This window comes from Gymnoscopelus braueri, assembly GCF_963280865.1.
Source record: "Gymnoscopelus braueri genome assembly, chromosome: 20".
Taxonomy (NCBI): Eukaryota; Metazoa; Chordata; class Actinopteri; order Myctophiformes; family Myctophidae; genus Gymnoscopelus; species Gymnoscopelus braueri.
Genome location: NC_137622.1, coordinates 23473316 through 23485612, shown reverse-complemented (window position 1 = coordinate 23485612; position 12297 = coordinate 23473316). Strand labels below are relative to the sequence as shown.

The 12297-nt window shown below is 41.1% G+C and overlaps 1 protein-coding gene across 1 annotated transcript in view; it reads right to left on the bottom strand.

Annotated features, from left to right (window-relative positions):
* diaph1 (diaphanous related formin 1) overlaps positions 1-12297 on the bottom strand; it is a gene marked incomplete at its 3' end in the record, with an annotated part of 76529 nt that overhangs the window by 30003 nt on the left and 34229 nt on the right. The window contains exon 2 of the mRNA XM_080415531.1: positions 736-762. Coding sequence (XP_080271657.1) covers positions 736-762 — 27 coding nt within the window. The remainder of the gene's footprint in view (positions 1-735; positions 763-12297) is intronic.

The window sequence follows — 12297 nt, the reverse complement described above, 5'->3', positions numbered from 1 at the left end:
GGGTTTAGTGAACCAATTTTAATCAGGGATTAAAAGTGTTCCATTTTTAAGTTGTACTCTAAGAAAGTTGATGAGGGATTCGACATGTGACATCTGCAGACACCTTTACAAACAAACATGGTCAAATGACGGACATCAGCTTGCAGTCACCATTGGCAGAAAAACATAGGCAACATGCAGGTTGAAGCGAGCACTGAAGTGATTGCCTTTTACAAGGATCTTCGTTAATGTGCTGTCAATATTTTATTTAAATGCCTATGTAGATCGCTGGCAATGGTAAAACCGTCAAACTGGGGCAGGTAAACACAATGAAAGTAAGGCAATATTGATGCGGCTTCATTCCATTCAGATGTTTATGGGTGGTGTGATAAGCCCTCAATATGTGTCTTAGTCACAATGTATTGTCCGCTGTGCATACGCTTCCTGCAAACCACTTCCTTTACAGGATGGGCACATGTAAGCTTTAGTTAAGCCAATGTGCACCAAGTATGCAATGCTGTCAGTGAGTGTGCATCTCCCAAGCATGCACTTTCCAGCTGGTGCGGTACGTGACAGACCTTCAGTACCACACAATACAATACAAAGCAAGTTGTTACAGTGAGTTTAAGTTAGTGTGACAGACAGTGACATGAAGGGACGTTAGTGTGTTGGGTTTGTTGAACACATACACAGAACATATTAAAAGGTGGCGGTGCACAGGGAGGGACACAGCTGTGCACGCCAGAACGAACCTACCTCGTCAGGAATCAGCCGTTTGAGTTTCTGGACGGGATGCGGGAGCAGGGGGAAAAAAAGCCACAGAATAGAGAAGAGGAAAGAAGAGAAGGGGAAAACGGTGATGGGAAGGGGAGACGGGTAAAGGGAGAGAAGAATTAATTAAACAGAAATCAATCAGAAGGGTGGACTGAGTCCAGGGATCTGTCACTGATTGATGGCAGGACATAGAGAATGACTGTCAGGTAGATAGATCACTCACACTAGTCGACCACTTCATTAGAACACAGCACCAACGCGGGTCAGTAAAGGACATGTATCTATATTAGCCTGAGACCAGTCTAGGTTAACACAATTAGCACAGTTAATTAACAGTTTCAGAAGGTAATTGCTGAATGAAAAGTCACCTATAAGTATTAAATCATTACAGTCCAGGTGGGAGGCGGGTAAGGAGAAAACATCAAGACAATTAGAGCTGGGAAATTCAAATTACACTTGTACATCTTGGCCACTAGGTGTCATACTGCACCCAATAATGTCCCCCGTGGAAACCCCAAGCATCTATAATGGCACATATGAACACTGGGAGGTACAGGTTCACACATGCTCAAACATAAGGTAAAGTACTGTAAAACATAGCCAGTGCCTGAGGTCCATGATTGGTTGGTGATTATTTTATTTGAATAATCATCGAAACAGACCCTTGTAACAATAAGTTTATTATAACAGTGCTTGGGGATTTATTTAAAAGACTCATTATCAAAGCAGCTACACTGCACTCAACACATCTCATGGTCTATGTGTGCAGTGTTAGGTTTTGTGAAGTGATTAAGTGTACAGTATGCCTTGTATTCAAGTTTGAAAGACGAGCCAGCGGCCAGCAGCCATCCATGTCTCGTGATAAGGCTACAATGACTGACAGCTAAGATTAAGTGTCTGAAGGGCCGACCTCAACCAGTGAGTGCCACTGTTGGTCAACGATATGAAGGACAGGAGCGGCATGACATGCTTGTTGGGACAATACGGCTATTTACTATCTGTAAACCAATCAGCATCTACACATAGCTGTGTGGGGTTGAAGCCTAATGTCTGAGGTCACGGCGGCATAGGACACAACATCAAACAAAACTGAACAGTGACTCCTTCAGACATGTCATCTGAGAGACACAGAATGACGCACACACACACACACACACACACAGTAGTACCTACAGTGAAATCAGTTCAGCACATCACTTTTTCACTACTCTCCTTTAGCTACAGTTTTCCCACGCCACCCCCACCATCACTCTAGGCTTGTTGTCTTTACTCAGACTTGCACAAGCAACAGTAGAATTATTGTTATTATAATTATTTTCTAAAATTAGTAGTAGGCAATATTTTGTACCCTTTTTTTCTCCTCATCATTCCAATTGATTCCTCCCCACACACATTTCTGTGTTGTCACTGCTGTTGCATCCTACTGACTCACCTGCCAGTGAGGAGACCCCACCGGGAGGATGTAGACTGTAGAGTCTTCGTCCTACTCCTCCCGCCCAACACTCCCTGCTGACAGGTGCCGCCCCCAGCCCGTAGGAGTACATGCAATGACCAATAGCCGACACTCCCTGCCCGGCTTCCCTCCCCCTAACACGGGTCAATTGTGTTCGCATAGACGCTCAACCATGCTGGATGCACCACGGTGGATTTGAACCCACAACATCTGTAGTGGTGGGCAGGGACTTAACCACTGCACCACCCAAGCGCCTTAAAGTAAAATTATTAACTGTATGGTTAATGATGTATAGCCTATTAATGTTTTAGGCCCCATCAAAATACATCGTTCTGTGATTGACAGCGACAGTTGGCCAATCAGGTGGCGAGTTCGAGTGAGCCCAAAACACGAACGGCAGCCATCTTTTTCTTGTCCGCTATATTCTCCGCTATTTTTTTACTTCAAAAAGCTCTCTAACTTCTATTTTGAGGCACGGAATTTACTTATAAGATATCGTTTGGATAGAATTTACTTGTTTAACTTCATATATGTGGTCAATTAATCATGACAAAGCCTATTTAAAAATACAAATTTAGAGAACCGGTAGGGGTGGGCAGTGACACCCATGTATCCGAATAAGGCAACCCATTTTGGGCATGAACGTCTCAAAAGTCCCGTTGCGTCACATTAGACTGGTGAACTGCTGATTGGCTGAAGGGGAAAAATTATCATTGGCTGAAGGGGTTGTCAGTTAACTGTATTACTCCCGCCCAACTCCAGCCCGCAGCCAATATTGCAGAATGGGCGATCAGGCCAGACTCACTCCTGGAATCAAATAGAAATGAGATTTCCGGAGGGAGGGTTTACCAGGCTAGCTTAAAGCCTAGAGGAGCCGGTAGATTTCTGGAGGTGATTTTGGCAGTAAAAAATACGAGTAAAAAAAGTAGTAGTAGTAGATACTGACACATATTTAATGCTTTATGATGCACACAAAAACAATACCTGTTGTTCGAATCAGCCTACAGCTACAGTATGAGTAAATCTACACTGTTTCATTGGCCTCTTAAGAGTACTATAAAACGGAGACCTAACACTACTACCACCTTTGCATGAAAGCTACCAGTGGGGTGGATGGATATTAGCATTCTTGCTAAATACGGTGTATTTACATTACATCATGTACTGTATGTATTGTTAATTAATATGCGCTGTCCCATCCTAATAAACAAATAAAGTTAAGTACCTGTCTACCAACTTTACCACCAGAGCCTGTGTATCTGTGCTGCTCTTACATCTTGCTTCTCACCATTATTTATCATCTCGCTTTCCTGTGCATTGCTCCCAAGACTATCTACTCATTCACAAACAATCCGGGCTAGACACAAAAAAAACAAAGCAATTGTACATTGTTAGCTGCAAACATTAGGGGAATTCCACAGTTAACAGGGGAATTCTAGTTTGGTTAACAAATATGGAGTCAACGCTAATTTAATTCAGGGAGTTGGCACAGTGATGTGGAGAAAAACACAGCTGTTATGGAGAGTATCCTAAACTTACACCTACATTATTCATCCCCTCTCCCTTTCTGCAGCCAAACCATAGTGACACACCAGAAAACACTCAACATGTCTAGAGAGGCCGCTTGTTCTCTAAGATTAGAGTTGGGATATTTAGGATATTGGATTCAAAGTAAAACAGAGCACAACTATCACAGTATTTCCAGTATAAGTGTTATTAATTTTTGGTTTGACCCTTCCAAAAGTGTTTGTAACTGAGTGACTGTATGTATAAAATATATGCTTGAGTCAACATTTTAATACTCATTAGATCGAGATTTCTTTCTGCACCTCCACCACAATCTTTCCTTCTTACTCACTGTATTGTTGTTCAAGGACCCAAGAGAAGAGGCGATAATTGATTTATGCCCTGGTTCAAATATTAAGGATCCAGGCTTCGAGTCCATAACAAAATAATAACATTTTATTTAATTTAAAAGTTTATCACTTAGATTCAATATCAGCTGTTAAATTGTGCGGTACTGCATTCTTAATAGATGTTAGAGGTGTTATTTCTGTGCTTGCTCAAGGAAAAATGTCCATAACAACAAACTGACCTAGACATAAATGCCAGTGTTGGAAGTACTCTTTTTTTTTTACTTAAGTAAAAGTATATTTCTACAAGGTAGAAATACTCTGTTAAAAGTAAAAGTCTGGAATTTAAAATGTACTTGAGTAAAAGTACAAAAGTGTTGGCATCAAAATATACTTAAAGTACCAAAAGTAACAGTACTCGTCACGCAGAATATCCCATTTCACAAGTTTTCAAAATGTATAGAAATCTTTTGAAAATAGCAGATCTACAAGCTCACAACGCGACACGTCGTGAGCTTGTAGATAAAGTATATAAAGTGCTGAAGTTGTCAATGTATGTTTTGTAATAATAATCAAAATCTACAAAGTAACTAAAGTTTTCAAATAATTGTAGTGAAGTAAAAGTACAATATTGGGATCTGAGATGCAGTGTGCAGTGGAGTAGAATGAAAAGTGTTGAAAATTGGAAGTACTCCAGTAAAGTAAAAATACCTCAACATACTGATAAATGCCTAATGCAGTGGTTCCCAAACAGCCATGCACCCCCTGAGTCACTCTACATCTTACAGAGTACCCAGCACCATGGACAGCTCACTATAGGCTAATGTAATGTTATTTGCAATTCTAAACAAAAAGTTAAAACACATACAGTATGTAACATACATATATGAGACAGAATAACTCCTGCCTTTTATTTGCCTTTTATTTGCATTTCAAACAGACGATTTGCACAACATACAGTAATACATATTGTAACAAAGGTTTTGTCTTCATGCTGGTGAGAGATGAGAACCCAGTCTCACATAGGTATGGTGTTGAGAATACTTCATCACACAATACATATAATCCTCGTCTGGGGCAAATATAACAAAAAGAGCAACTTCAATTTAGCCGATTCAAGGTTACAAAGTGGATTTTGCATGGCAGTGCCCCTAACTAAATTTAAACCAGCAGTCAGAATATCCAGTTAGTATTTATTAGATTTAGATATTCATCAAAACATCAAATGGGCATTGGGCAAGGATGAAGTTCAAGCCGAGCAAATACAGAAGCTCCATTGTAAAGGCTCAAGTCACAGATCAGAGATTTCTTGTTGGCAGAACACCTGTACCAACTGTTTCAGAAATGCCAGTAAAGATGCAAACACCTTGCTGGCCAGGAAAAATCCGGTTGTGGTGCTTTGAGTTTGGCATACTCCCAAGACTCATGTTGCCTTTAACTGTGTATGAGATCCCCATCAATAAAGCGGAAAAGTTGGAAAGGTTGATTGTAAGGTTGGCTGATGGCTCGGGCTCCAAAAATATTGTTTTTATTCAACTCCAAAACAGTCCATGCAGGATGTTATGTACAGTGAGTGCAGACCTACTTCAAAAACTAAAATAAGACTGGCCAAAAAATATCTTAACAAAAATAAAACACGCAAAAACAAATAAATACTTTGAGGCAAAAGGTCAAAAATAAAAACAACCCCAGGTACTGCATAATACGGCTATACCCTTCCAAAAAGGGCCCTGGCAGCTCTCGCCCCCTGGCTATCCTCAATAGCCTGACCAGCAAACTAAACCCTCGTTCCAACACTTCCAGCCTCTCTTACATACCAGGTCAGACCTACCAACAAGGATTAGTAATTGGTATCCATTAACTCAAAGCGTTAGGTTACGAACCTGTTCTTTGAATATTATGGTCGAGAGATTCGCTTATGGGAGAGCGCCCCATAAGCGAATATTTAGCGAGTAATATGATAAAAGAAGTAGCCAGCACCCTCCTCTTCCTTCTTAATGGATGTCTTTACAGTCTCAAGTCAAGACCCTTACCACCCTTCACCTAGCTATGTATTTTTCTCTCTTGATTGGATGCAGGTCTGGGTTCTTCTTTCCTATTACTTCCCCTCTATTCCATCCATTCTTACAATCTCCTGAACCTTTACACAGGCACCTTAGAAAACAGATTCATGCAGGCTTGCAACAAACACTTCCATAATAGCCCCATTTTTTACTGCAATCATAGATCTGGGAGTACAAGATAACACTTGAAAGTCAAGGTGGGTGTGGCCCCTATATGAGAACACACTAGTCTCTAGGTATGTGCATTCTATGTCTCTGGCATTCAGCTGATAATGGCCACCGCCGGTGCTCTTTTCAAAGTAGTGCTCAGAATCTCTTATCACTACTGTCTAACATTCATGCGCAAATGTCAAAGTAATGGACTCATTGTCCACCCTGCGCCAGGCGCACTCCTCCGCACACAGATGCACGTGGTCAAGCACAGGCCATACAGCAGGCGGGCAACAAACACGCCATGAACACGTATGCAAATTTGTAGGCAAATAAAACATGCAAACACACACCCAAATGTGCATGTGTAATGTGTATGCATACAGATACACATGCCATACTCATGCATGGATACACACACACACCTGAAGTTCCAGAATGTAAACCCATTCCAAACAATGTTGAGTGTGACAGATGTTAACACAGAAGGGAGGGGCAGCCAGATCAGCCTATATCTGTTCTCACTAACTGCGCTCAGCAAGCTCACTTCAGACCAGAGGGCGTTCCAAACCAATGCTGGTAGACAGGTAGAGAGTAGGGATGGGACGATATGAAAATTTCATGTCACGATTATTGTGACCAAAATAATTGCGATTTACGATATTATAGCAAAAATCTAAATTTGCTTAAAACTCTTAAAATGGCACTTTTGTTAACACATTGATTGCCTAGATCGAGTTAACTCGTTTTTAGAATCCATCGCTTGATTGCCTAGATCGAGTTAACTCGTTTTTTTTTTTAAATGTTTAAAAAAAAAAAATTGACCCAAAGACCAAGGAGATATGATTTGTCGAAGATCTAGACTCCCATCCACTTCCTTGTTAACTTAAAACTTAAAAATGTTGTATCTCAGCTCCTGAGTACTTTTTTTTTTCAATGTAAAAACCCTGGCATGAAAATGCCAGGGTTAATAATTAATAATAATTCTGGCAATCAATGTGTTAACCACTTGAACCCCAGCATCCATAGTCTGGGGTGGAACATTTGCCAAAAATATCATATCTACAAGCTCACAACGTGTCGAGACAGTGGTTCTCAAACGTTTTAATTTCAAGGACATCCATAACTCTGAGAGTGTCCAAATGGAAGGTTCCATTTGGACACTCTCAGAGTTACACACCCGTAAAGGAGCCATTTGGAACCCCCTCGAGGAACCATGAGGGTCCCTGGACCACACTTTGAGACCCACTGGTCTGAGTGTTTCCAGTGAGCCAACATGCACAATATCAGCACCCTGACTCTGTTGTGACCAGAATGGAACAGAGCCTTCATTAGTATCATTGGTAACGCCTATGAAGGAAGTAAGGAAGAGGCCCAATTTCTTTCCAATATGGCTGCTGTGCATAGAGCCTATTTCACGATAAATTTAAATCTCTGCGATACGATTATTGTGAGTTTTCTTTATCACGATAATATTGATTATCATCCCATACCTAGTAGAGAGAAACAAATTGTGTCTGTGAAGTTCCTCTTTTACCATGCAGGTGTCATTAAACCTAACAAAGTTAATGAGACCTCCTGTCTTGCTCGTGTCATGGTGACTTTGGTGTATCCATCTACAATAAAAGATGAACAGTCCCTTTCGGACTGCCGTGGTTGGACAAGCTAATTGGCTGCGGGGGGTAGATGGACAACGAGAGGAGAAAGAGAGAGAGAGAAGGCCTGCTACTAAATAACAGATACAGAACACACACACAGGCTGATACGCTTTGAGCCCACAAAGCGGAAATGCACAGCTGACAGCAGGCACAGTGGATTGTGGGTAATCACACAGGAATGAAGCCAAAGACAAGGCCAACAGCGTTAAAAATGTTAGAACTGTCATCTGTTTTTTCTGGATATGCTTTCCGCTGTCTTGTGGTTTCCTAGTTGTCTCTTTAAAAGCAGTTTCCCTCTTTTTTATTTATTTGAATGAATAAAACAATATTTGAACCAATCTGCAAGGTACAATATGTTAATGGGACCAAAAAATATGTCAATTCAAGCTTTAATATGTCCAGAAGTAGAATGTAGTCTGGCGTGTGTGTATTTTTTTCTAGTTTTATTAATGGAATTGTGCTCCAGTGAAGGGTGAACATTCTGATCATCACCATATGCTGCTTGTTGTGTTTTCATTGGGGAAGGTCAAGGTACTTTCTTCCCTAAGGTGACCTTAGTCGTATCAGGAAATAAGTAACTTTGCACACTTAAGGAAGTGAAGGTTCAGCATGACAAGCCACGACTGCTATGGGATTTTCAATTAAAAAACAATGTGTTTAGCAATAAAATAATAAATAATAAATTGTATTATGCATGCAGCACGACACATGCAACAGGGCAGATTGAAGTGACAATAAAAAAAACGTATAATGCACAATATGGAAAGCAGAAATAAAACCCCGCTCAATGACATCATTTTATTACTCAAACGGGCCATTAACGGGCCTATCCCTGTTCTGTGTTTTCCAAACCCCTACATATGCTCTTAAAAACCTTTTCAGAATTTGGGGTAAGGGTGGTATACATGGCCAAGTATCCTGGTTTCTCCAGCTGTTATCCCAATTTCTCTTAATCCCCTTTCCTGGGAAAAGAAACCAGCATTCTCGTTTACATGAGTTTTTGAAGTCAGCATATACTGCCAAAAGTGGGCTGTAACCTGGATAATAAAGCACATGTAAACTAGGGATGTCACTAACTAGTAATAGTTTTGCATTCAGTTAGCAAAGATAATTATTTGGTTAACTAATAAAATAAAATAAAAAATACTTATTATTTTATTAACAGTGTAGCCTAAGGTTAGGGTACAAACGAAGGGAACAAACTCTTTTTGGCTCACCAGCTAAAGTGGATAGTAGATTTGGGGGAAGAACTACCAGTCAGTAAATGTGTGAATCTTCACTGGCCTTCGTTTACGAATCACTTGTTTGATTCTACAAAGCATCTTGATGCATCTCAGTTTTACTGCACATGGCTACTTTTCAACAGTTAATACAAGCAGTCAGATACATATTTTGAACTCCTTTTCCATTTATAAAGTGCTTTAATGTGATGTGTGTGTAGTCACTCTCCTTTAAATATAAATATCTTAACATTAAATTAAGTTGTAAAACAGAAAAAATAAATGCTATAAGCCTACAATAGCTATTGTGAAAATGCTCGACCCTTAACAGAGGATTTTACTGTGTAGTAAGAGAGCAAGTGGTATGGCAATCCGCCAATTCAATTTTTAGACGTTTTGTGTGCAAATCAATGGAAATTTGCGTCATAGTAGGGGCCATCCTCAGGGGAATACGAAGGTGCACAGCAAATTCCATGGCAATCAAGACTAGTATTCAGCATACTGTATCTTGTTTGAGACAGACCGACCAATAGACAGGCAGATGGACCAACAAAGCCATCATTAGAGCCCTGCCGCTAAAAGGAAACTGGTCACATTCACTAATAAAATAATGACCAAAATAAGTTGACGTTGTCTCTTCTTTTTCTCTAACTCCCTCTATATGTCTCGGCTAATTTATCTTCGTATTTCCTTTTTGCCTTCATCTTCCCCTTTTACCTCCAAAGATTTATTTTTTCCTTTGTTCTCTCTTCACTCGCTCTCCCTGCTTCTCTTTCTAAATGTTCCCTCCTTCTTTGGACTCTCCCTTGCTCCTGATACTGTAGGCAGCTCATTAGTATATTATAATAGTGCCACAAAGACTACTTTAGTCCAGTGACTTCAGGGGACACTAGCATCAATACAGATCTATTTATGGAAAGAAGCAGAAAGGAAGAAAATGACTCCACTATGGGTGTTTCTACTGATGGATAGAGTATTTGAATGGTGTGTGTGCGTGTGCGTGTGCGTGCGTGTGCGCGCGCGTCTTTCTGTGTAAAGTTACATTTTTTGTTCACCCTTTTCATTGTATTTACTCAAGTACTGTAAAGGCAAGGGGTATCAACAAACATCTTTATTTTGAAGCCCACCTATAGTTGACATTCAATTCTTTCTCAAGCAAAGCACAAGTGTCTATTGTTCTCACTGAGCCGAAGAGTGACTTACACAAATTGATTTTAACAAATGACACCATGCTCACTACACAACCTGTGTTGATATCTGTGCTTACAACGTTGCCACGGATACGCAAGGGCGGTGCTGTGCTTCAGAGAACGTTGGGTGAAGATGTCATGGTTTGGGGGCCACGCCCATGTAAGGCCATGTGGCTTCCTGTTCACACAGCTGCAACAGGAAGTTGACAGCAGTGCTGAGACCTGACTCACTTTCACATACCCCTCTCTCTCACTCACTCACGCACACAAACACACACACACACGCCCGCCCCTTAAACTCTTCCCACCCAAAATGAATTATCCAACTATAAGGTCACCACTGAGACACAGCAAGAGTTCTGTCCCAAAGGCTATCAGAGCCCTGAACAATGACAAAACAAAACAAAACTGCAAGGCCAAATGCCTTCAATCTGTAAACACCCATTTTAGTTCAAAACAGAAAAGAAACACTTTCTTTTTGGAACAAAACGCTCTGCACATACTGTACTCCCTTGTCCCTTCATTTTATGTACACCTCTCCATTGCTGCTAAAAGTTTTACCTCTACTTGTCTTTATGTTTTATATTTACTTGTGTGGCTATATTTTATACACAGTGTAATGTCTTATGTTTTTTCTTTTCTTTTTTCATTGTCATGCTTGCTGTCTTTTTTATATGATTTAGAAAGGAACCCCTTCACTCCTCCTCCTATCTCTGACGGCAGCAGTAAACTTTACAGTCCTCAGCCCAGGGCTGTTTGACCTTGACCGTGTTCGTAAACAGAGGAAAGCCAGCAAGGAGCTAGAAGAGAGATGTCCCAGAGGAACACAGTTGGCTCTGCTGACACATGCTATGTGTTAACTCAAAGCATCAAGTGTGGAAAAACAACTTGCAACACAGAGAGAAAGAGCAGGACAAAGAGATGGGCACAGAGATAGATATATGAGAGAGAGAGAGAGAGAGAGAGAGAGAGAGAGAGAGAGAGAGAGAGAGAGAGAGAGAGAGAGAGAGAGAGAGGTAATGAAGGTATGGACTGGGAGACAGTCAGCAAAGTGTGAGGGATGAGTCATACTTTCATCTAGGCTGTGCAGAAGTGGATCCCTTACCATCACCGTTCACACACACACACACACACACACACACACACACACACACACACACACACACACACACACACACACACACACACACAAACTGTCAGTGTGCTACAGTAACCAGTCTGTCACCAGTAAGTCCTTTATGCCAAATTAGACCTCTTCCTTTTCTTTCACATTCTATTCTTCTCTGAGCTGCACTTCTTCACGCTCCTGTAGGCCTAGCTGACCCCACTGACTGACTTTTTTTTTGAGTGAATGTGTGTGTCTATGTCTGTCTGTGCGTGCGTGCACGTGTGCCGTACGACTGCGCATGTTTATAACGGTTGTTATGAGTGTGTCAGTCCAAGTGGGGCACGTTTGCTGCATGACTGCTCTCTCTCAGTCCTCGTGTGGACTTCAATGGAGAGAAAGAAATCCCCATCTATCATGCCTACCTAAAAAAATATTAAAAAAAGAAGAAAACAATAGAGGCAGATACAGTCAGCTCTGTCTGATGCATGCCTCCATGTTTCCATACCTCCCCTGTCTGTCTCTTCTGCGCTGTTGTCCATCTACTTCTATATGCCTATCCATCTGTCTGACAGTTTGCTTCTGTGCCAGTCTGCACATTCTGCTAGTCCCCCTGTGCTCATCGTGCTGTGCATGAAATTCTCCAATTTTGTCCAGCTGTGAAGAAAATAACCTGAGAAAGGATGTGCAGATTTTCATGGAACTGGGTGGAAATTATCAGTAGGGTGCCCAAAAAATTAGAAACGTTTTGGCTGAAAATGATAAGGGTCAATGTCCCCCCTGTCAATTGACAAATGTGAGAAATATTGGTGCAGGCGGGGTTTGCACACCAAGTTGTGTTTTAACCACTTA